This window comes from Stegostoma tigrinum, chromosome 39, assembly GCF_030684315.1.
Source record: "Stegostoma tigrinum isolate sSteTig4 chromosome 39, sSteTig4.hap1, whole genome shotgun sequence".
NCBI classification, from domain to species: domain Eukaryota; kingdom Metazoa; phylum Chordata; class Chondrichthyes; order Orectolobiformes; family Stegostomatidae; genus Stegostoma; species Stegostoma tigrinum.
This window is the reverse complement of record NC_081392.1, coordinates 1,369,856-1,396,425: the sequence shown is the minus strand read 5'-3', so window position 1 is coordinate 1,396,425 and position 26,570 is coordinate 1,369,856. Positions and strand designations below refer to the sequence as shown.

Below are 26,570 nucleotides of genomic sequence, written 5' to 3'. Positions count from 1 at the left end.
GAACTTGAAAAACACTACTGAAAGCACACTACGAGAAACAGAATCTTTGATATACGCAAAACATTTATGTGATTTGATGCTGAGATGTTTCAATTTGCATTGATTTATAAAGGCATACATTGCATTAGACCATAAGCCTATAAGATACAGAAACAGAATTAGGATACTTGACCCATCAAGTCTACACATCATGACCAATGTGTTTCTCAACCCCATTCTCCTGTCTTCTCCCCATAATTCTCGGTTTTATTACTAATCAAGAATCTATATATCTCTGTTTTAAACACACTCAATGACTTATCCTGCACAAACTTCTGCGGCAATGAGTTCCACTGATTAACTGCCTTCTGGCTAACAAAATACTTCATTTCAGTTCGAAAGGATCATCCCTTCACTCCGAGGCTGTGCCCTCGAGTCCTTGTCTCTCCAACTAGTGAAAACATCTTCTCCACATCCACTCTATCCAGGCCCCTCAGTATTTTAAGTTTCGATCAGATCCCCCCAGTCCTCCTGTAGTCCATTGAGTACAGGCCCAATGTCCTCAACTGCTACTCATATGAAAGTCCTTCATACTCCACTTGGAGTATCGCATACAGTTCTGGTCACCGCATTATACGAAGGATGTGGAAGCTTTGGAAAGGGTGCAGAGGAGATTTACTAGGATGTTGCCTGGTATGGAGGAAAGGCTGAGGGACTTGAGGCTGTTTTCATTAGAGAGAAGAAGGTTGAGAGGTGACTTAATTGAAACATATAAAATAATCAGAGGGTTAGATAGGGTGGATAGGGAGAGCCTTTTTCCTAGGATGGTGATGGCGAGCACGAGGGGGCATAGATTTAAATTGAGGGGTGAAAGATATAGGACAGATGTCAGGAGGTAGTTTCTTTACTCAGACAGTAGTAAGGGAATGGAACGTTTTGCCTGCAACGGTAGTAGATTCGCCAACTTTAGGTACATTTAAGTCGTCATTGGACAAGCATATGGATGTACATGGAATAGTGTAGGTTAGATGGGCTTCATATCGGTATGACAGGTCCACACAACATTGAAGGCAGAAGGGCCTGTACTGTGCTGTAATGTTCTATAAGAGGTAAAAATTGCTCACAATATTCCAAAGTGGTCAGACCACTGCCTTGTACTGCAGAGGCTATATATCTCTGCTCTTGTATTTTAGACCTCTTGAATTGAATGCTAACATTACACTTACCTTCCTAACTGCTAACTAAACCTGCATTAAAAGTGAGAATGGCAGCCTTATGGCATGTCTGAATGCACTTGCAATCAAATGCTGCTGAAGATTATGAGCCTCAGCCAAAAAGAGTTTGTGACTACCCTTGCACTGGAAACATAAGTCAAACTTTGATTTTTTTCAGTTGATCTCTTTTCCAGGTGTTAAATTGAGCTATAATAGAGCAGGAGTCATACAGCTCAGAAACATCCTTCGGTCCAACCAGTCCATGCCAAATGTAATCCCAAACTAAGCTGGCCCCACCTGCTGGCTCCTGGCCCATACTCCTCCAAACCTTTCCTATTCATATATTTATCCAAATGTCTTTCAAATGTTCTAATTGTTCCCACATTCCAATACTTCATCAGGAAGTTGATTCTACAAGCGAAACACCCTCTCTCTAAAACAAAAATTGCCTATGTCTTTTAAAACGTCTCTCCTCTCACCTTAAAAATGTGCTCGCTAGTCTCAAAATTCCCCATCTTAGGGAAAGGAGGAGATTAACCTCAGAACAGATGGGAATTAACTCTTTGCAGCCTGCACATTTCTCTCCACTCCCATTAGAACAAATTAAAGACTTGAAACGCAATTCTGCTACTTGTTGCTAAAAATATTGACGTCATAGTCATTCTTAAGAATAAAGAAAATTACAGAACAGGAACAGGCCCTTTGGCCCTCCAAGCCTGCGCCGATCGAGATCCTAAGTCTAAACGTGTCATCTATTTTCTTACGGTCTGAATCCCTTTGCTCTCTGCATATCCATGTACCTGCCCAGATACATCTTAAAAGACACTATCGTGTCTGCTTCTACAATGTTCACTGGCAACGTGTTCCAGGCACCCACCACCCTTTGCGTAAAAGAACTTTCCACGCATATCTCCCATAAACTTTCCTCCTCTCATTTTGAACTCATGACCCCTACTAATTGAGTCCTCCACTCTGGGAAGAAGCTTCTTGCTATCCACCTTGTCGATATCCCTCATGATTTTGTAGACTTCAAATCAGGTCCCCCCTCAATCTCAGTCTTTCCAATGAAAATAACCCTAATCTACTTAACCTTTCTTCATAGCTAGCACCCTCCATACCAGGCAACATCCTGGTGAACCTCCTCTGCACCATCTCCAAAGAATCCACATCTTTTTGGTAATGTGGCGACCAGAACTGTACGCAGTACTCGAAATGTGGTCGAACCAAAATCCTATACAACTGTAACATGACCTGCCCACGCTTGTACTCAATACTCTGTCCAAATGAAGGAAAGCATGCCATATGCCTTCTTGACCACCCTATTGACCTGCGTTGCCACCTTCGGGGAACAATCGACCTGAATACCCAGATCTGTCAGTACATCAATTTTCCCCAGGACTTTTCCATTTACTGTATAGTTAGCTCTTGAATTAGATCTTCCAAAATGCATCACCTTGCATTTGCCCGGATTGAATATCCACCTAAACAACTTTAGGTGAAGTTTAATCATTTATTTCAATTATGTTTAAACATCAGTACAGTTACAAACTATACAAAGGTGCGCACTGCAACATTCATGTTTTAGATTAGATTAGATTCCCTACAGTGTGGAAACAGGCCCTTTGGCCCAACAAGTCCACACTGGCCCTTGATATATCCCACCAAGACCCATCCTCCTATAATTCACATACCCCAAACACTACGGGCAATTTAGCATGGCCAATCCACCTAGCCTGCACATTTTTGGACTGTGGGAGGAAACTGGAGCACCTGAAGGAAACCCACACAGACACGGGGGGAACGTACAAACTCCGCACAGACAGTCACCTGAGGCTGGAATTGAACCCAGGTCCCTGGTGCTGTGAGGCTGTAGTGCTAACCACTGAGCCACCGTGCCGCCCCCAACGGTATCTTATGGTTTACACAAGTACATTTTTGGACTGCAGGACAGTCCAACTGCATCTTAGCAGAAGTATTCATCCTTGAACTGTATAGACAATTATAACCTCTGCGGTTCAAATAATTTAAATGGTAGAATGACATTGCAGTCAAGGGGCTATTAAATAGATGAAGGGTGGAGAGATGACAAATCAGATTTAAAAACACAAAGCTAGCCAACAATGAAACAAAATTTTACATAGAATAAATCTTAATAGAAATTTCTACTTATTTGTTTCAAGAAACACTAAGAAAAATTCCAGGAGTCAGAGATGCTGTGAAAATTGAACACACATTTAAAAAATTACAATACCTGCTTCACTGGTAGGTTTCTCTTCAATCCCCATACTTCCTCTCAGTGATTTAGGAACATCCTTGGGAATACCATTTCCTTCTGGGATGGGTATGGAGTTACAGCTCACAACATCCCTGTTGGGACTGATGCTGTCATTCTGTGGTTGTACAAGAATTGAATTCCATGATGGAAACTTTTCCAAAGTGCGGTCAGTGCCATCTTGAGAACTGTTACAGTGCTCTGAATTGTCAGTAGCTTTCTTTAGAATTGTAAAGGAGTTCATGTTTGGGATATTCCCCTTTTCCACATGGTTTTCACAAACAGTCTGATCATTTTTAGCCAAGCTTGTTGGTTGTTTGGGTGGGACTGCCAAGGTAGGTAGCCGTGTGGAATCTTGACCAGCCTGCAGTTTTTGTTTGACTTTTGTAACACCAATACTATTAGGTATTGGAGGAGGCATCAGCAATCTGTCTGTGTGCATTTTAGAAAGGTTCAGTGTCAAGCTAGCTCTAGCTTGATGGTTTCCATAAGACAAAGTACCATTCTGTAATATCTCTTTTGGTGGCACTTTTACTTTAAAATTTTCACTTGGACTATCTTCACTTGGAATGGATCCTTTCATTGACTCTGTTAAATCTACTGTAGACGCCGCTCTGGAATTGGGTAAACTCATACCACTCGACCGTCCTAAGGTTTTCAGGTGCAGGTTTTCTCCCACTGACGCACTCCGTGACATTTTAGCCTTGAAACTGGCGGTTGGGTGCATATAGGACCTAGGTTTGCAAAGTTTGTTCTTAGACATCTCTTTACTGAGAGTTGCAGCAAGCATGTCCATTTTACTACACAGTGAGTGTCTTTGTTTTGATCCCTCATTTACAAGCACATTCTGCAGGCTGGATTGAGCTACTGCCACGAATGAATCAGATGATGTCTGTTCTTCTAAATCGAAAATGGGCAAGAAGAAAAGAAATGTGATCAAATATTTAGTTTACGGACTTGCAGTATACCCTCTGAAAAAGGGAAATGAGAATGAATTATTTTACAGACAAGGGATACTCGCCTGGGAGGATCATGCATAGGATATTAACTACCAATCTGTAAATAGAATACCTCTGGGATTAAATCTTACCTTCTTGTACCAGATCTATTACTGAGGCTGATCGTTTACACATTTGATGCCTTTTGTTATTTGGTGTGGCGCCTTTCACCTCCAAACTAAGAGGTTTCTCAGCTTTTGAACTCATTGATTTTATGTCCCATTCACTTCCACTGTATTCACTCTCAACAGTTTGACACATCTCTTCATCTCTTAGGTGTTTTGTACCATTGAAAGATGACCCTAACTCCGATCCGTGACCATCTACAAAAGGTTTCATTTCAGCATTCAATTGTGTAGACTTGCACAGTGTCTGTGAGGAAAGGTAGATAAATGGAAAAAGAAAAAGGAAGATTTAAAAGTTCTACTCCCATACTGTCTTCAAATTGCCCAAACTATATTCTTACTCAGGCTTGACTCACTTCAGATGTGATCTCTCCCTCCTGATTGCCATGCAGCTTACAATCACACATTTGCTTCAGAATTACCCACCTCACTTTCAAACAATGTAAAATCTGTAAGAGTGGAATCACACGTCTATAAAGATTCTTTTATAACAAGACCAATACTTAGCTTTTTTCATTACATAACACTAGAATTAAAACAGCATGCCCTCTCCTTGGCTCAACGTACTTCTCTCAAAAGCCATTCTAAAGCACTCCAGAAACCGGTCCCTCAGAACTACAGTGCTTATTGGTTTATCCGGATACATACATATTGAAGTCACCCATGATAACTGCATAACTCATGCTACACGAGTCTCATTTTCTGTTTAACACTGCACCTCACATTACCATTACTGTTTGATGGCCAATAAAATAACTCCAACTAACGTCTGCTGCTCCTTGTTCTTAGTTCCGTCCAAACACATTCCACATTGTTCTTCCAATCCAAGATCCTCCATGACTAATACGTGACTCCATTCCTTACTTTCAGTAACTCCAACTTTTCCTTTTAGTCTGCTTTTCCTAAATATTCAATTCCCAATCTTGGTCACCACGCAGTCATGTTTATGCCATATACTTTGGGTCATACCCATGTATCTGTATGTGTTTCTAGATCAATGATCTTGTTGCGAATGCTGTGTACATTTAGAGAGTGCACCAAACTTTGTCTTTTAGCCATCATTCTGATTTTGAAGCACACTTAATGCGTAGCTTTGCTTTTCCTATCTAGGATTCTTAGCATCTTTTCAAATTCACGTTATCAACTTTACGTTCTTTCAATTTGGCCTAACTCTCAGGTTCCGATCGCCCTGCAAAGCTAGTTTAAACTGACTAAAGCAGCACTAGCTAATATGTCTGCAAGGTTCTGCAGAAGGTTCACTAGACCTGGCATACTGACCTTGATTTCTCTCCTTAGATACTACAAGACAGGCTGAGTTTCTCTAACAATTTTTTTTTTGTTTCAGATCTCCAGCATCTGTAGTTTTTTTTTATATAGAAAATTTTCTGCAAGGAACTGTCCCAGTTCTGTAGACACAACCTGCCTGGCTTAGACAAGTCCTGCCTACTGCAGAACCTGCCCCAATTCCTCAGAAATCTCATGTCCTTCCTCTGACACCAGTTCTCTAGCTGTATATTCAATCGATCATTCCTTCCGTTCTTATGCTCAAAAGCATTTGGGATTGGGAGCAATTTTATGATTATTGCTTTGCAAGTCCTGTTGAATACCCTATCCTGAAGCCACAATGAAATGTGCTATTTGTCCAAAATAATATTATAGAAACTCAGGACAGCAGGATTTGTGTGTATTCTTTTACGTGGCAGAACTACAATAAGACTCAATTAAGAAATAATCTACCCTAAATTGTATTATTGATGACAAGTTTGCATTTCAAATATGCTTGATATACACAGCAAACCAATCGCATAGGAAATTTTGATCAGTGCCTTGGATGTGATCCTCAACAAATATTTTATGCAATTTTTCCAAGAACAGTCAGTGCTACAGCAGATTAGCAGAGTTATGATCCAATGCTGGTATGTATAATTGGTTCAAAGAAACCAGAGTATGAATCAAAAGTAATTTACAGCGAGCAGACCCAATTTTTTGAAAACACTTCTATGTGAATTAATATACCAATAAGCCATCTGGACCCTCGAGCCTACTTTACTAAATGGAAAACTCATGGCTGAGCTGATTACTCCACATTCCTGCTAGCCCTGATAATGTTTTGCTCTCTAATGATGAATTTCACTACCTGTGCCTTTAAAATATTTAAGAACACTCTTCCTCAAAAGGCATGGAAGCAGTGCTACAAAGACACAACTCAGACAAAAGTTCTCCATATCCTCATTTTAAATGGTCAACTGTTTATTTTCAACACTGACCCACAGATCTACATTTTACCACAAGAGGAAACATTGGTCTTGATGGTTAAATCGGAGACAATCAGAATTTTGTTTCAATAAAGTCAGCTCTCAATTTTTGATTTAAAATTTCAGTGGATACAGGCTGAGCCTGTTCAATTTCTTCTCAGAACGCAACATGCCATTCTACGCATTGGTCTTGCATTCAACTCTGAAGTGTTTGCAACACACAGTTATATTCGTTCTTAAATATGATCATCAATATGTACATAAGTACTCAAGACAAGGTTTACTCTGGTTAAGTCAGTGTTCTGTTTAACTGAGGTGTAACCTTCATTCTTTGTATTCAGCTTTCCTTGTAACATGCAATGTTGTAAACTTTCTTGGTTTCTGTCAGTTAGGCAATCTTATATTCTTGCCTTGTCTAATGCCTTCTAGAAATCTAAACACAGCATATCCACAGGTCAAGGTTCCCCTTGATCCATGTAACCACAAAGAAAGCCAATAAAATGGATAAACCAGATTATTCCTTTCACAAAAGCATTTGACTCTATCAGATTACCTCGAAGCATTCTAAAGTGCCCTGCTATAATACCTTTACGAATAGCTCAACGTTCTTGTTACAGATGCTAAGCCAACTGACTTGTAGTCGTCTGTCTTCCAAATAAAGAACAAAGAAACAAAGAACCAAGAAACCTACAGCACAGGAACAGGCCGTTCGGCCCTCCAAGCCTGCGCCGATCAAGAACCTCGGTCTAACCCGTCATCTATTTTCTAATGGTCTGTGTCCATTTGCTCCCTGTCCATCCATGTACCTGTCCAAATATATCTTAAAAGACGCTAACGTGTCTGCGTCTACCACCTCTGCTGGCGACGTTTTCCAGGCACCCACCACCCTGTGTAAAGAACTTTCCTCGCAAATCTCCCTTAAACTTTCCTCCTCTCACTTTGAACTCATGACCCCTAGGTAATCGAGTCCCCCACTCTGGGGGAAAAAAAGCTTTTTGCTATCCACCCTGTCTATACCCCTCAATCAGGTCCCCCCACCCCAATCTCCGTCTTTCTAATGAAAATAATCCTAATCTACTCACCTCTCTTCATAGCTAGCACCCTCCATACCAGGCAACATCCTGGTGAACCTCCTCTGCACCCTCTCCAAAGCATCCACATCCTTTTGGTAATGTGGTGACCAGCACTGCACACAGTACTCCAAATGTGGCCGAACCAAAGTCCTATACAACTGCAACATGACCTGCCAACTCTTGTACTCAATACCCCGCCCAATGAAGGAGAGCATGCCATATGCCTTTTAGACCACCCTATTGACCTGTGTTGTCACCTTCAGGGAACAATGAACCTGAATACCCAGATCTCTCTGTTCATCAATTTTCCCTAGGACTTTTTCATTTATTGTATAGTTCGCCCTTGAATTTGATCTTCCAAAATGCATACCCTCGCATTTGCCCGGATTGAACTCCATCTGCCATTTAGCTGCCCAACTCTCCAGTCTATCTATATTCTGCTGTAATCTCTGACAGTCCCCTTCATTATCAACTACTCCACCAATCTTAGTGTCATCAGCAAACTTGCTGATCAGACCACCTCCAGATCATTTACATATATCACAAACAACAGTGGTCCCAGCACAGATCCCTGTGGAACACCACTGGTCACAGGTCTCCAATTTGAGACACTCCCTTCTACTCTCTGTCTCCTGTTGCCTAGCCAGTTTTTTACCCTTCTAGCTAGCACACCCTGGACCCCATGTGACTTCACTTTCTCCATCAGCCTGCCATGGGGAACCTTATCAAACACCTTACTGAAGTCCATGTATATGACATCTACAGCCTTTCCGTCATCAATCAACTTTGTCACGTCCTCAAAGAATTCTATTTAGTTGGTAAGACATGACCTTCCCTGCACAAAACCATGCTGCCTATCACTGATAAGACCTTTTTCTTCCAAATGGGAATAGATCCTATCCCTCAGTATCTTCTCCAGTAGCTTCCCTACCACTGACGTCAGGGTCACCGGTCGATAATTACCTGGATTATCCTTGCTGTCCTTCTTAAACAAGGGGACAACATTAGCAAGTCTCCAGTCCTCTGGGACCTCACCCGTGTCTAAGGATGCTGCAAAGATATCTGTTAAGGCCCCGGCTATTTCCTCTCTTGCTTCCCTCAGTAACCTGGGATAGATCCCATCCGGACCTGGGGACTTGTCCACCTTAACGTCTTTTAGGATACCTAACACTTCCTCCTTCCTTCTGTCAACTTGACCTAGAGTAAGCAAACATCTATCCCTAAACTCAACATCCGTCATGTCCTTCTCCTTGGTGAATACCAATGCAAATAAAGGAGTTTACTTTGCTATTTTTCTTCTGATTTTTGAAAAATTAAAATCAATGAATTAACTATTTCACTGGTTTCTCCTTTTAAACCTTAGAGAGTCCATCAGAACCCACAGACATGCCAGTCTGCCATTCTGTTTACTAGTACTACTTCCCTAGCAATCACAATTTGGGTTCCTGCCTGCCTTCTTTCCATTTCCTGATTTATAGCCATTTCTAGAATGTTGCTTGTATCCACTCTAGTAAAAAATGACACAAAATATCTGCTCAACTAACTTCATTTCTAATTACTTCCCATTAATTCCTTAACATCATTAACAACTCATTAACTTTTTAAAATAATATCTGTACAAAGTTTTACCATGTTTTTATAGCTAGTTCTCTTTCATTCTAATTTTTCTCTCATTTTTAGCCAGGCTTTGCAGGTGTTTATATTCTGTCCAATCTTCAGGCTGGCACACATCTTTTTGTAATTCGAAGCTTCTCCAACTTTAATTGTTTTAATTTCTTTACATAACTACTGATGGCAAATCTTCTCCTTGAGATTATTCCTCCTGATCTGACTGTATCTGTTCAGTGTATTCTGAAATAAACCCTTTGATGCCTGCTACTGAATTACTACTGAGAAATCCCATAACTAATTTGCCAGTTTACATCAGCCAGCTCTGTTTTCATGCCCTAATAATGGTCCTTTTTGAAAAATTAAATACTAGTCTTGGAGCCACTTCTCTCTCCCTCAAACTGAATGTAACATTCAACCATGTTATGATCACAGTTACTTTGGTAAGTGTTCACTACATGGTCATTAATTAGTTCCACTATATTACACAGCATCAGGTCTAGTATAGCCTGCTCTCTTGGTTGTTTCGAATGCATGCTGCTTTAAGAAACAATCCTGAAAACATCTCTTGATTTCCTCACCTAGGCTGCCTATGTCCATTTGATTTTTCCACGCTATAAGCAGATTAAAATCCTATATGATTACTGCCATGCCTTTCTGAAAAGACTATTATATCCCTTTTTATACCCCTTCCTACTGTGGAGTTATGGTTTGAGGCCCTGTACACTCCCACAACTGACTTTTTGCCTTTATCATTTTTCATTTCCACTCAAACCATTTCTACATCCTGCTTTCCTGAACTCCCTCTACTTTGTTAATTGGTGATGGTATTTGCAGTCACCTTTGTCTGGAATACTATGAGCTTTCAGATAGAGTCTTCAAGTTTAGACTTTCTATTATTTTCCTCACAGCTAGCCTTACCTGCTCATTTACTCTTCGATATGGATTCTAACCCTTCCAGTCTGCTTAACTACATCAAATTAATATTTTTCTCTCTTGCCTTGTCTCTACTCTTTGATTCACCACTGACGGTCACAAAGTCAAAGTCGTACAGCACAGAGACACATACTTCAGTCTAACTCGTTCACACCGACCACACATCCCAATCTGACCTGGTCTTATTTGCCAACATTTGACCGAAATCCTTCTAAACCCTCCCTACTCATACACCCATCCAAATGCCTTTTAAAATGTTGCAATTGTACCCGCCTCCACCACTTCCTCTGGCAGCTAGTTTCATACATGTACCACCCTCTGTCTGGAAAAGTTGCCCCTGAGATCTCATTTAAATCTTTTGCCTCTCGCCTCAAATCTATGCCCTCTAGTCTTGCACTGCCCTACCCTGGGAAAAAGATATTAGTTTTTCATCCTATACAAGCCCCTCATGATTTTATAAACCTCCAAAGGTCACCCCTCAGTCTCTGATTCTCCAGGGAAAAAAGCCCCAACCTATTCAGCTTCTCCCAATAACTTAAACCTCTAGTCCCCACAACACCCTTGCAATTCTGTTCTGCACCCTCTCAAGTTTAACAATATAGAAGAGTGACCAGAATTGTGCACATTATTCTAAAAGTGGTCTCACTAATGCCAAATACAGCCTCAACATGATGTCCCAACTCCCACATTAAATGCTCTGACTAATCAAGGCAAGCGGACCAAATGCCTCCTTCATCAACCTGTCTGACTGTGACTCCACTTTCAAGGTGAATCTGTCCCATTAGGTCCTTGCCTCACTAGTTAGTCATATCATCTCATCTTCATTAGTTATGCAGCTCACTAGAACACTGGTCCCAGCTGATTGCAATGCAGACTGTCCCGATGTCACTTTCCCCAGGGCTGATACAAATGAACTGTGAAGCAGAATTCAATTCTTCAAACTGCAAAGTTTAAGTGGCTGAGGTAATAATCTAGAGTTTACTACCTGGGAGGTTCTGCATCTTAATTTAGTGACTAGCTCCTCATACCAACTATGTAGAAACACTTGATGTTGCCTACAGCTGGTGGCTACACAGACCGCAGTAACAGGATCATCTCCCTACCACTAAATTCCTTTCTATATATCCAAAATATGGAATTTGGGCATTGCTGCCTCAGCTAGCATTTACTCTCACTCCCAACTGACAGAATTCTTCATTAAAGACGGAGAATAAAGTACTCAAATCTGAAATCAGGATCCTGAATCTAAATAAAAGGGAACTATGAGAGAACAAGTTGCAAACTGACCAGGATGAACTGAGGATCCTCATTGATGATGAAAAGACAATTAATTTATATTATTGAACATGAATTACAACAAACATTCATTCCTGCCTGGTGCAAAATAAAAGAGGAAAGGTGACTTAATCATGAGTTACAAAACAAAAAGATAGTATTAGGGCCATAGGAAACTGAAAATTGCAAGATAAGGGTGCAAACTTGATGATGGAATTCCAAAATACTCCCACCAAGAGGACAAAAAGATTGATCAAGAAGGGGCAAATAAAATGAGAGTAAAATTGCAGGAAACAAACTGACCACAAAAGTGCAGAATTAAAGGAAATCAGATGTAAGAAAATGGTGCCGTTGAAATGAATGAGATTTAAGTCTGACAAATAACCAGGGCCTAATAATCTACATTCCAGAGTGTGAAAGGAAGTGGGCCTGGAAATATTGGATGCATTGGGTATCCATCTTCCCAAATTCTATAGACTGAAGCAGTTTGTGTACATTGGAAGGTAGCAAATGTAACCCTATTTAAAAAGGGAGGAAGAGGGGTGAGAGACAACAATTATAGACCAATCAGCCTACTATTAATACTGGGAAAAATTTAAAACAAGTTAAGATTATTTGGGAAAGCACAGTTTGATTAGAAATAGTCAGCATGGCTTTGAGGGGGGGCAGGTCATACCTGACAAACCTTATTGAATTCTTTGAGAATGTGATAAAACACATCAATGAAGGTAGAGCAATGGATGTGGTGTTAACGGATTTTAGCAAGGCATTCGATAAGGTTCTACATGGTGGCCCATTCAGAAAGTAAGGAGGCACAGGATTCAGGAAATTTGGCAGTCTGGATATGAAACTGGCTGTCCAATAGAAGACAGAGGGTGGTAGTAGATGGAAAGTATTCAGCCTGGAACTTGGTGACCAGTGGTGTGCCACAGGGTTCTGGGACCTCTGCTCTTTGTTGTCTTTATAAAATGACTCAGATGAGGAAGTGGTGGGTTGGTAAGTTTGCTGATGACACGAAGGTTGGTGGAGTTGTGGACAGTGTGGAGGGCTGTTGTAGGTTGCAATGAGACACTGACAGGATGCAGAGCTGGACAAAGAAGTGGCAGATGGAATTTAACCCAGAAAAGTGCAAAGTGATTTATTTTGGAAGGTCGCATTTGAATGCAGAATACAGGGTTAATGGCAAGATTCTTGGCAGTGTGAAGGAACAGGGGATCTTGCAGTCCAGGTCCATAGATCCCTCAAAGTTGCAGCCCAAGTTGATCAGATTGTAAAGAAGGTATATGGTGTATTGACTTCCATTGGCAGGGGAATTAAGTTTAAGAGCTGTGAGGTTAAGCTACAGCTCTATAAAACTCTGGTTAGATCACACTTGGAATATTGTGTTCGGTTCTGGTTGCCTCATTACAGGAAAGATATGGAAGCTTTAGAGCGTGTGCAGAGGAGATTTAACAGGATACCGCTTGGACTGGAGGGCAGGTCTTATGAGGAATGGTAGAGGGAGCAAGGGTTCTTCTCACTGGAGTGAAGGAGGATGATAGGTGATTTGATAGAGAGAGACTTACAGGATAATGAGAGACAGGACGGAAATGACTATTACAAGGCGGCATAATATTAAGGTGATTGGAGGAAAGTACAGGGGAGAAATCAGGGATAGGTTCTTCACGTAGAGTGGTGAGCATGTGGAATGTGCTGCCAGCAGTGGTAGTGGAGTCAGATACTTTAGAGACTTTTAAACGACTCTTGGATAGGCACATGGATGATAGTAAAATGTAGGGTATGCAGGTTAGATTGATCGATTTTAGGTCAGCTCACCATTGTGGGCTGAAGGGGCTGTACTGTTCTATGTTCTACGTGAGAATAGAACATTTGGACAACATCAACAAGATTGGACAAGCCTAGCTTGACAGTGGTTTATGAAAGGCATATCACACTTAACAAATCTACTGGAATCTTTTCTGTTCTACTAACCACATCCTCAAAAGAAAGAACCAGTGCATGTAGATTTTCAGAAAACTTTTGATAAGGCCCATCAGAAGAAGTCAAAGTTAAATTATTTAAATAACATACTGTGATGATCAAGAATTGGTTGACAGACTCTTTCAAATGCAGGCAATTGGAGCTAGCCAAGTGGGCACCACTGCCAGCATGGAATAGTTTGGGACAAATGGCTTGTTTCCATTCTGTATTAGTCTATGACGCTAAGACAGGAAACAGCGGAAATAAATGGGTATTTTTCAAAGTAGCAGGCAGTGACTAGCCAGATTCGCAAGGATCAGTGCTTGGGTTATTCATGATATCTCAGTGACCTGGTTGAGGGGACTAAAGTTTGCCAACGACAAAAATTGGTGGGATTGAGAGATGGGAGGAGCATACAAGGAGGCCTTGTAGGTGATTTAAATGAGTTGTATGAATGTGCAAAGTAGTTATACGCTTCACTGTGAAAAATAGAAAAAGGGGAGTATTTTTAAAATGGTGACATATTGGAAATGATCCAAGTGTTCCTGTACACCAGTCAATGAAAATAAACAGGCAGGTGCAGCAAGCAATTAGGACAGCAAACGGTACATTGGTTTCATTACAAAAGTATTTAAAGTCAGAAGTAGGTGTGATAGTGCTTCATTAGGCCAATACTGGAGATGGCAGGACTGTCTTGGGAGGAGGGATTGATTCGACTTGGCTTACATTTAGTAGAATTTAGAAGGATAAGGTGATGTGTGATTGAAATATATAAGATTCTAAGAGGACTAGACAGAATAGATGTAGGCATGATGTCTCAGGTTAAGGGGTAGTGTGTTTTGGACAGAGGAAATTTTCAGTCAAAGGGTTTTGAAACGATAGAATTTTCTACCACAGAATGCTGTGGAGGTCAAGTCACTGAATCAAAAAGAAAGAGATAAAATTAGATCTTAAAGGCTTCAAGTGGTAAAAGGAGAACGTGGGAGTATAGTAGTGGATCAGCCGTGATCACATTGAACGGCAGAGCAGTTTCAAAAGGACCAAATGTTCTTACCCTGCTCCTGTTTTCTAATAGTCTTCAGCTATCTTCTTTAGATGCTGTAGCCTATGTGCTGTAGGTGCACACGTTGTTGTGTTAGCTAGGGTATTCTGAATTTTTCACAGTGACATTGAAAGAACGGTCATAGAATTCTAAGTCACCATCTGTGTACAATGTACACGATGAACTGCCAAAAGCTGCAAATGGTCCTTTGACAATACCTTCCACATCTCTACTACCTGGAAAGACAAGGGCAGCAGGTGTATGGGAGTATGATCATTTACAAGCTTTCTTCTAAGTATGTGACTTGAAAGAAAACTTGCAGAAGGTAGCACTTCCATACATCTGCTACCTTGTCTTTCCAGGTGGTTGCGATTGCAGGTTTGTAAAGTATTCTCAAAGGAGAATACTTGTGACTTTGTATCATATAATACCTACAGTGTGGAAACTGGCCCTTGGGTCCAACAAGTCCACACTGACCCTCACAGCATCCCACCTGGACCCATTCCTCCATGACCCAACTAGACTACACATCCCTAGGCAATTTCACATGGCCAGTCCACCTAACCTGCACATCTTTGGACTGTGGGAGGAAACTGGAGCACCCAGAGGAAACCCATCGAGAAGGTGCAACTCCACACAGACAGTGTCTGAGGGTTGAATCAAACCTGGTTCCTGGTACTGTGAGGCAGCAGTGCTAACCACTGAGTCACCGTGCCACACAGTTAATCTTGTACATTGTGCACATTGCTGCCTTTGTGCGTCGGTGAAAGAAGTGACTATTTCAGCTGATGAATGAGGTGCCAGTCAAGCAGGGTACTTCATATTGGGTGGTGTCAAACTTTGCAAGTGCTGTTGGTGCTGCACACATCCAGATAAATGGCCAAGTTATTACTAAGTGGGTTTCATCTGATTTATGATTTAGCCAGAACAACTGTGTCAGGCTGTTACTCAACTAATCTTTGGGACAGCTCTCCCAATTTTGGCACAAGATCCCAAATGCTGTAGAGATCAACATGGGGGCTGAATGTGATGTTATAGTTTCTGGCATCTAGATTTCATTCTTTCGTGTTTTCTGTACCAAGTTGGTACAATTAAATAGCTTGTCAGACCATTACAGAAGCATTTCAAAGTCGATGACATTGCTATGGGTGTGAAAGCCAAATCAAGTAAGGTCAACAGATTTCCTTCCAGAACAGACAATCAGCAATGGTTTCACAGCTATCATTCCTAATACGAGCTTTTAATTCAAGATCTAAGAAGTGAATTTACATTCCACCAGCTGCTGTGGTGAAACCTTAACTTCTGCCCCAGAGAAACAGCCTGACCAACCCAATGACAACACTGCTACACTACCTATGGAAAACTGCAACTGGTAAGTTTAAAATAAAATAAGAGCAGAGACTAAGAGAACAGAATGTCAGCTAATATAAAATTGGAATCACAAAGTAATTCATCGGTAGTTAAATCACTAAAGGGTAGTTAAAGGAGAAGCAGGATAAAATAGGGACCCAAAAGGAGAATTAAGCATGAAAGCTGAATGAATGACTGAGAAACTGAGCACTTTGCACCAAGGAAGATATGGCAAACGTCATATCAAAATAGAATAGTTGAGATACTGGCCAGACTGAAAAGGCAATAAAGAGCAAATTTCAGAGAAGCCTGTACTTAAAACTGAGAGCTCAATAGAAGCAGATCATAAGACCATAAGACATAGGAGTGGAAGTAAGGCCATTTGGCCCATCAAGTCCACTCCACCATTTAAATCATGGCTGATGGGGCATTTCAACTCCACTTCCCTGCACTCTCCCCGTAGCCCTTGATTCCTTTTGAGATCAAGAATTTGTCGATCTCTGCCTTGAAGGCATCCAACGTCCCAGCCTCCACTGCACTCCGTGGCAATGAATTCCACAACCCCACCACTCTCTGGCTGAAGAAACGTCGTCTCATTTCAGTTTTAAATTTACCCCTAATTTTAAGGCTGTGCCCACGGGTCGTAGTCTCAAATCTCAGATCAGACCTATCTGAAGATAGTGGAAACTAGGACAGAGATGGCATCCACTGGCTGTCATCATCCAATCTCCCTAGTTACAGGGGTATGACAGACGACCAGGGACTTCCAAATGGTACATCCTGTTCAAAGGAGGTCCACAGGACAATTTGTTAAAGATAAAAATGTATTAACTAATTGAATTTTTTGGTAAGGAAATGGAGTCTAGATGGAGGGCAATGCAGTTGATATGTTGTGATGTGCGTGGACTTCCAAAAATTCTGCTAAAGTGTCACATACCAAGCTTGTCAGCAAAATTCAAGCCCTTGCAACTAAAGGGATAATGGCAGCATGGATAGGAAATTAGTGCTAGGGATCAGTGAACAGTGACATATTGCTGTTCTTAGAGGTGGAAATGGATATATTATAGCACTCCCAAAAAGCTCAGTATTCAGACCATTCCATTTACCTCATTTGTTTTAATGACCTGGACTTAGCTGTGTAACAATACAAAACTTGGAAGTCATGGTTTGAGACAGTGATGGAAATAGACTCCAAAAAGACAAAAGACAGTGTTGTGGAATGGGACTTAGCAGGTGAAATTTAATTTGAGAAGTTCATAGTTTGGTAGGAAGAATAAAAAGCAATAAGAGGTAAATGATAAAAGGTACTACAAGAGCAGACAGACATGGCGGGGTATATTCACAAATCACAAAGTAACAAGGTGTACAAAGGACAGCGGAGGGTCAAAAGATTTGGGTTTTATAAATTAAAGGTGGGGGGGTGCATGAAAACAAGGCAGCTAAGGCAAACCTTAACAAAAGGCTGATTTTGCCAGTAACTGTTATAAAACACTTACAGCCTTAGCTTAGGATCATATGACCCAATTCTAGGCACTTTAGGGAGGGCATGAAGGCAGTGTAAACTATTTACAGACTATGTTGCCAGGAATGTGACTTCATTTATGAAGGTAGATCAAAACAATTGGAGCTGTTCTTCCAGAACAGAAGATTGAGAGGAGATTGACAGGGTTGTTCAAACCATGAGGCATGTGTATAGGGACCAAGACCAGAGTACAGTTTAAAAGCGGTTGTCAAAAGAACCAAAGTGTACAAGAAGAGAAACTTTTAGCAATTGTTTAGCATCTTGAATGCACTGTGCAAGAGTGTGGTGGATGTAAATTCAACCATGGTTTCAAAACAGAATTCGATAATTATCCAAGGTGGAAATATTTGCAGGATTGTGCAGGGGGAAGACAACTACACGATTAGCCAGTTTGCTCTTGCAGGCAGCATACTTCATTATTAGTTGTGCTGATTCCATTCAAGAGAACTAACTTCAATGGCTTTAGGCTAGGAAGCACTCCTGACCATCACCTGATCTTTGCCTGAAAATATACATGCCCAAATGTCAAAAGTGGGCAGGACTGAGTTCAGTTTTTCCTCCAAAATGAAATGACCTGCAACTAGTTGCTTTCTACTATACAAAGCGAGACCATAAAGACACAGGAACAGATATTATGCCATTCGGCCCATCAAGTCTGCGCCACCATTCAATCATGGCTGATAAGTTCCTCAACCCCATTCTCCTGCTTTCTCCCGGTAACCACTGATGATCAAGAACTTATCTAGCTGAGTCTTAAAATGTACTCAATGACCTGGCCTCTACAGCCTTCTGCGGCAGTGAATTCCATAGATTCACCACTCTCTGGCTAAAGAAGTTTGTCCTTATTCCATTCTAAAAAGGTCTTTCTTTTACTCCATGGCTGTGCCCTCAGGTCCTAGTCTCTCCTACCAATGGAAGCATCTTCGCAACATCTACACTGTCCAGGCCTTTCAGTATTCTACAAGTTTCAAGTGGATTCCCCCTCATCCTTCTAAACTCCAACGAGTATAGTCCCAGATTCCTGAAAACTTTCCTCATATGTTAAGCTTTCCATTCCTGGGACCATTCTTGTGAACCTCCTCTGAACCCACCTTAGGGCCAGTATATCTTTCCTGAGATCTGAGGCCCAAAACTGCGCACAATGCTCCTAATGTGGCCTGACCAGAGCCTTATAAAGCCTCAGCAGTACATTCCTGCTTTTGTATTCAAGTCCTCTCAAAATAAATGCCAAAATTGCATTTGCCTTGCTGACTACTGACTCAACCTGCAAGTTTACCTGGAGAGAATCCTGGACTACAACTCCCAACTCTCTTTGCACTTCGACTTTTGAATTTTCTCCCCACTTAGAAAACAGTCCATGCTTTTATTCTTCTTACCAAAGTGGATGACCTCACTTTCCCACGTTGTACTCCATCTGCCACTTCTTTGCCCAATCTCCTAACCTGTCCAAATCCTTCTGCAGCCTCCCTACTTCCACAATACTACCTGTCCCTCCACCTATCTTTGTATCATCTGCAAAATTAGCCAGAACGCCACAGTTCCTTCATCAAGATTGTTAACGTATAAAGTGAAAAGTTGTGGTCCCAACACTGACGCTTGTGGAACATCATGTCATCGGCTGCTGACTTAGAAAGAGCCTTTTAACTCCACTCTCTGCTTTCTGCCAGGCAGCCAATCTTCTATCCATGCTAGCACCTTGCCTCTAACACCATGGGCCCTTATGTTGCTCAGCAGCCTCCTGTGTGGCACCTCATCAAAAGCCTTCTTGAAATCCAGGTAGATCGCATCCAACGGCTCTCCTTGGTCTACCCTGCTCGTTACTTCCTCAAAAAATTCTAACAGATTTGTCAGGTATGACAGTCCCTTGTTGAAACCAAGCTGACTTTTCACAATTTTACTACATAGTTCCAAATATTCAGAAATCTCATTCTTCACAATGGACTCTATAAACTTACCCATGACCGAGATTAGGCTAATTGACCTGTAATTTTTCATCTTTTGCTTTATTCCCTTTTTAAAAACAGGGGTGTCATGGTAGCAATTTTTCAGTCCTCTGGGACACTCCCTGACTCTAACGATGTCCGAAAAATCACCACTAACATTTCCACTATCTCTTCAGCTATCTCCTTAAGAATTCTGAGGTGTAGTCCATCTGGTCCAGGTGATTTGTCCACCTTCAAGCCAATCAGTTTTACTAGCACCTTTTCCTTTTGATGGGCACCACATTCAGCTCTGCCCCCAGGCTCACGAATTTTTGGGATATTACTAGTGGCTTCCACTGTGAAGACTGACGCAAAGTAATTATTCAATTCCTCAGCCATTTCCTTGTTCTCCACTACTATCTCTCCACTGTCATTTTCCAGTAGTTCAATGTCTGCTTTTGCATTTCTTTTGCCCTTTAAACTTTTAAAGAAACTCTTACAGTCTTCATTTATATTACTGGCTAGCTTACCCTTGCATTTAATCTTCTCCCTCCTCATTTGTTTTTTGTTGCCCTCTGTTGGTCTTTGTAAGCTTCTCAGTCCTCTGGTTTCCCCACTGCCCTTCACCACATCATATGCTTCCTCTGTTGCTTTTATGCTGCTATCCCTGACTTCCTTAGTCAGCCACGGTTGCCTCATCCTCCCTGTACCATGCTTCTGTTCCCTAGGGATGAATTTTTGCTGCATCTCCTGAATTACACACAGATTCTGGACAGTACCTTTTCCCTTAGGACTAGAATTATTGAATTTTTTCCACTGGATGAAAATTGATCCACCTGATGATGGATTTCTGACTGACTTTACCAAATAAAGAATTTAAGTAGCTATTCTATTTCAAGATAATGAATCTAAATTTCTTATCATACTCAATTCCTTTTAATTATTTAATTTGGCACTGCAGGCTTTATGCCGGTGTTAAAATCATCTCCAAACCAAGTGATCAGCTTAGGATACATTGTGCCAATCTGCCTAGGTTAGCAGTTTTTCCACCACTGCTAACTATGACATGTAAAATCCAACCTGTATAAGCTTGTAATCCACACTCGTAGCAGAAGTTATTATGGAAGTGAAACAGGCTGAAGAATTGGTACTAAAATACTGCAGTTGTCTAGCTTGCAATAGGAGGCCATGCTCAGTTTAAATTAATGAATTTAGCACTATGCTGTCACAGGAAAACAGGAATATAAACTCAGGCAACTGCTGGGGGACTATGTGATATTAAAATTGAAAACTGCATTAGAAGTAACCCCATAATCACCACATACATATATAAGGCGGAACAATCTTAGTTTTTCCAAATTTTCCAATGAACAAATCGATGCTATGTTGGTTACTCACATCTGGCAAATGTTGGCACTGCTGCTGGACTTTAGGAGGGAAGGCTGCGGCCATTCTGTGAGGAAGAAGTGTATGAAAAACACATGCCTGAAATAACAAATCTAAAGCACATCAATGTAAAATATTGAATGATCTGAAAATTTCCCACCAGAGAATAATCTTGAATTATCCTGTTTTATCAAAAATTACTGATTTTCTATAAAGAGGGCTCATAATGAAATAATTTAAAAATATCAACATCCAGTCTGCTCCAGAACCAGAAGGCCTTGACTTCAATCAGTAGTTTGTGCTGCCTTAGTGGCTGGTAGTAACACAAATTGACAGAAGAATCCAAGTGAAAGGGGAGAAGTGAACAATGCTATTGTTTAATACCATTCAGCAATTTCTGCTGAAAATGTGCAGGCATATTATAGATCAAAATAAGACTCAGAATTGATGCCTCCATGGCAAATAAATTTTCACTCTGATAAAGACCAGAAAATGACAGCACATACGAATTTCAAAAAGTCAACGGTTTGCTGCACCTTTAAGGGACAATCCTGCAAATAAATCTTAAGTCAAATCCATTTTCTGCCTGGTCTGGAAGATTTGTTGTGTGCCACATCAGATTTTATATTGGACAATTCAAATTGTGAAAACCAGAGACCAGCAATTAAACTGATTATTCAAGTTTGAATAGAAATGACAGAGCTTTAGACAAAGATTTAATGCACTGGAGATGTAATGCAGTACAATGCATCAAGAACTTTTAAATTATTAGGGAAAATCTCAGGCATGATTCGAATCAGTTTTTCAAGTGAACTATTGCTAAAATACAACCAAGACCCTGAAGGAGGTTGTAAGTTTTTTTGAAAACACTATTAAACTCGAAATATTTTTAGGACAGTAAAACACTTACCTGCTGTTTTTCTGGCAGCGGGACAGAAATCTTGCAGAGATACTCAAACGAGGATTCAGGAAAAAACTGCTTTCATTTTCTGCATTTGGCTGTAAATCCTTCAGGGTGCTGTCAAATTTCTCTGCAAATTAACAAACTGATATTAGTAATTTATGACAAATAGTTAGTAGTCAAAGTTCACCAGGAAAGTAAACCATATTATATACAGGTTGTTACCATTAGAAAATTCATTAGTCAAGGTTTCAAAGTTGTGCTTGAGGAACTTTTCCTGGTCTGGTGTTTTTGCTGCACGTGACTCCTGTAGAACTGCACAACATTGTTCCTCCTCTTCCTCCAATCCTGAATAATGACCATCAGAACTCAGCTGGCCCACAGAATCAGAATCTAGGGTTGTTTCAATAAGATACGGAAAGTACAGTTAGGGTTTACCCATAGCTTTCTGTTTTTTTATAACGCACTTCATAGATTCACATTAAGCAGAAAAGGTCCTTTGGTCCTTCAAGTCTGCACCGACATAAGTACCACTAAAAGCATGCTAATTATAATTTCCTGCACTTGTCCCATATTTTCAAATTATGACATTTGAAGTACTCATTCAAATTTTTCTTTTTAAAGGGGTTGTAAGGTTTCCAGCCTCCAGTGCCATTCCAGGCCTTCTACCACTACACTTTATGTCCTATTACTAAGCCAATTTTTGATCTATTTTGCCATGTTTCCCTCAATTACACGTGCTTTCACCTTCTCAGTCTCCCAGGAGGGATCTTGTCAAAAGCCTTGCTACAATCCATATAAACTACATCAAGTGAACTTCTCTTATCCACATACTTGATCACAGATAGACTTAGAATTAGGAAGGCTAAAAAAGAGGTCATGAAATGTCTTCAGCAAACAGGGTCAAAGAGAATCCCAAGGATTTTTAATGCACATACTAGAAGAAAGAGGATAGCAAAAGAAAGTGTAGGCCCCTTCAAGGGCAAAATGAGGGAAGTTATTCGTGGAGCCACAGAAAGTGAAAAAGATCCTTAAGTACTTTGTATCGGTATTGGTAGAGGTCAGGGATGAGGGGTATGTGAATAGTCTAGAGAATGTCATTATATTAAAAGGAAGTAGTTTTGGGTATCCTAAATTGCATTAAGTAGAGAAGTCCCCAGGGCCAGATGGGATCTATCCCAGGTTTCTACGAGAGGCGAGGGAAGAATTAGCTGGGCCATTAGTAGATAACTTCACATACCCTTGACCACAGGCGAGGTTCCAGAGGACTGGAGATTAGCTGAGGTTGCTCCGTTGTTTAAGAAAGAAAGCAGGAGTAATCCAGGAAATTACAGGCCAGCAAGTCTGACATCAGTGGTGGGAAAGGTCTTGGAAAAGATATTGAGGGACAAGACGTATGCACACTTTTGGAAGGAAATGGACTAGTTAACAATAGGCAGCATGGTTTCATACAGGGAAGGTCATGTGTCACCAAACTGATTCAATTTTTTTGAAGAGGTAACAAAGATAATTGATGAGGGAAGAGCTGTGGATGTAGTGTACATGGACTTTAGTAAGGCATTTGATAAAGTTCCACATGGCAGATTGGTTTAAAAAAAAACTAAAATCACATGGGATTCAGGGTGGGCTGGCAAGATGGATACAAAACTGGCATTATCATAGAAGACAGAGGGTAGCAGTGGAAGGGTATTTTTCAGAATGGAAACCGGGAATTAGTGGTGATCCACAGAGATCAGTCTTAGCTCCTCCGTTATCTGTAGTATATATAAATAATGTGGAGAAAAATGCAGGTGGTCTGATTAATAAGTTTGCGGACTATACGAAGATTGGTAGTGTTGCTGATGGTGGTGCCAACAATTGTGGAAGGATACAACAGGACATAGATTGGAAACTTGGGCACAGAAATGGCAGATGGAGTTTAATCCAGATAAATGCGAGGTGATGCATTTTGGAGGATCAAACTCAGATGTGAATTATACTGTTAATGGCAGAACCCCTAGCAACATTAACATTCCAACAGATCTGGGTGTGTAGGTCCACAGTCCCCTAAAAGTAGCAACACAGGTGGCCAGGGCGATTAAGAAAGCTTGTGGCACAGAGCTCAAGAGCTGGCAAAACATGTTGCAGCTTTAGCAAATGCTTGTTCGGTTGCATTTGGAGTACGATGTGCAGTTTTGGTCGCCACATTACCAGAAGGACTTGGAAGCATTGGAGAGAGTGCAGAGATGGTTTAATCGGGTTGATGCCTGGTCTTAAGGGCATTGGCTATGAGGAAAAGGTTAAAAAGATAGGATTGTTTTCACTGGAAAGGCAGCAGCTGACAGGAGACCTGATAGAGGTCTACAAAATTATGAGAGGCATAGACAGGGTGGATTGTTAGATTTATACACAGGGCGGATTGTTAGATTTATAAACAGGGCTTGAAGTTTCAATTACAAGGGAGGATAGGTTCAAGGTGAGAGGGCAAAAGTTTAAGGGGGTTGTGCGAGGAAAGGTTTTCATGCAGAGAGTGGTAGGAGACTGGAATGCACTGAGAGAGGTGGTGGTGAAAGCAGACATTTAAGAGGGGTCTGGATGGTAACATGAATAGGGAGGGTATACAGGGATAAGGGCAGAAGGTTTTTTTTTAACAAGTTTAGTCGGGGCATGATGGCTAGCACAGGCTTGTAGGGCCAGTGGGCCTGTTCCTTTGCCGTACTACATTTTTCTTCTTTGATTTGGTACCTGTTTCTACAGACAAGAAAGACTATTACATTTGGATCTATCATACAGAAAACCACTACTTAAAAAGCAATTGGCAGGAGCTCTGACATACAAATCAGCTGCATTAATTATACAGAAGACAAAGTCCATGCCAAGTCCCAAAGGAACAATCCAGTCAGTTCCATTATCTGTCTCTTTCCTTGAAGGTAACCTTTCCTTGACGTGCCTAACCGATTTTCTTTCGTGGGCAATGAATTCCTGGTCAGTACTTCTCGTTGTCTAAAAATGTTAATCCTCACATTGGATTTCATGCCCAAAGTCTTCTATCATTATCCTATAGTCCTTGCAGCATCAACTAAGGAAAATAGATTAATAATTTATAAACCAGTGTTCATCACAGAATCACAAAATGATCAGAGGCCATTCAGCCCACACACACAAGCATGCACGTACCAATTGTTCAGAACAACTGCTTAATTAGCCCCATTATGAGCACACCAAATAGGAGCCCCTTCAGCCTGACTCCCTATTCAATAAGATCATGGCTCATGGTGGGCTGTACAGGACACGATGAGGCCAATTTTAGAATAATGCGTACCATTCTAGTCTCCCTAGTCTCTCTCTTTCTAGCCTGTGTAGGAAAGACGTTGTTAAAGTTGAAAGGGTTCAGAAAAGATTTACAAGGATGCTGCCAAGTTTGGAAGGTTTGAACTTGAGGGAGACATTGAATAGACTGGAGCTTTCTTCCCTAGAGCGTCAGAGGTTGAGGGTTGACCTTTTAGAGATTTACAAAACCATGATGGGCATTGATAGGGTGATAGCCAATGTCTTTTCATCCCCTAGGCTAGGGGAGTCCAACACTAGAAGGCAGAGGCTTAAGGTGAGAGGGGAAAGATTTAAAAGGGATCGGAGGGGGATCTTTGTCCACACAGAGTCCTGTGTACAGAATGGGCTGCCAGAGGAGATGAAGGAGGGAGGTTAATGACAACATTAAAAAAGCATTCTGGAGGAGTACATGAGGAAGAAGTCTTTTGAGGGATTATGGGCCAAATGCTTGCAAGTGGAACAAGATCAGATTAGGACATCTGATCAGCACAGTTGAGTTGGATCAAAGGGTATGTTTCCTTGTTGTATAACAATGACTCAAAAGATCTCTTTGTATCTTGGATTCCTCTTTCCAGTAAGAATCTACCACCCCCTTAAAAATATTTAATGCCTTGCCTCCATTGTCTTATGCGGAGTGTCCCAAAGTTGCCCAACCCTCTCAGCTTTCTTGATTTTATGCTATACCTACATACTACCTTTCTACGACTCATGCAGTAGAACAATAAATCCCTCTGCACCTCAGAATTCAACGGTAATTCCCTAACACTATTTTAAATCTTCCTGCCAAAATCAATAAGTCATCATAGAGTCCCTACAGTGTGGAAACGGGCTCTTTGGCCCAACAAGTTCACACTGACCCTTGCAGCATCCCACCCAGACCCATCCCCCTATAACCTACATACCCCTGAACACTACTGGCAATTTAGTATGGCAATCCACCTAGCCTGCACATCTTTGGACTGTGGGAGGAAACCCATGCAGGCATGGGGAGAATGTGCAAACTCCACACAGGCAGTTGCCCAAGGCTGGAATCGAATCTGGCGCTGTGAGGCTGCAGTGTTAACCACTGAGCCACCATGCTGCCTCAATAGGGCAGAAATAAGAAATAACCTTTCTTTTCCTCATATTATAGTCCATCAGCCAGATTTTTACCCACTGACTCAACTCATCCATATATGTCTGCAAACGTCTCATCTTCTTCACAAAATACACATCCAAATAAACTGGATGTCATTTGCAAATTTAGCTAACAAACCTTTACTCCTCTTTGCCAAGATATTGACGTGAATTGTAAAATTGCTTAGAAATGACAAATTCATATAAAAGGACTCATGCCCCACAAACAAAAGGAATACGCACTTTAACTTACTGTTATCTTCACCGAAGTACACAATAGTTTGTTGCTGCAGCCCCTTTAAAGTGATGCTATTTCTTTTATCTTGCT

General features: G+C 41.1%; 1 protein-coding gene across 4 annotated transcripts in view; it reads right to left on the bottom strand.

The window, feature by feature from the left end:
- Positions 1-26,570, bottom strand: part of LOC125447829 (mitogen-activated protein kinase-binding protein 1-like) — a 161,243-nt gene that overhangs the window by 7,404 nt on the left and 127,269 nt on the right. For 3 of the 4 annotated variants that reach the window (XR_007246610.1, XM_048522595.1, XM_048522593.1), the window contains exons 25-29: positions 22,043-22,210; positions 21,827-21,947; positions 20,929-20,983; positions 4,556-4,835; positions 3,445-4,365 (exon numbers count right to left, since the gene is read on the bottom strand). Coding sequence is in view for 3 of the 4 variants with exons in the window: in XM_048522595.1 (XP_048378552.1) it covers positions 3,445-4,365; positions 4,556-4,835; positions 20,929-20,983; positions 21,827-21,947; positions 22,043-22,210 (1,545 nt within the window). In the remaining variant the exon portion in view is untranslated. The remainder of the gene's footprint in view (positions 1-3,444; positions 4,366-4,555; positions 4,836-20,928; positions 20,984-21,826; positions 21,948-22,042; positions 22,211-26,570) is intronic. The other variant, XM_048522594.1, reaches the window with a different exon arrangement.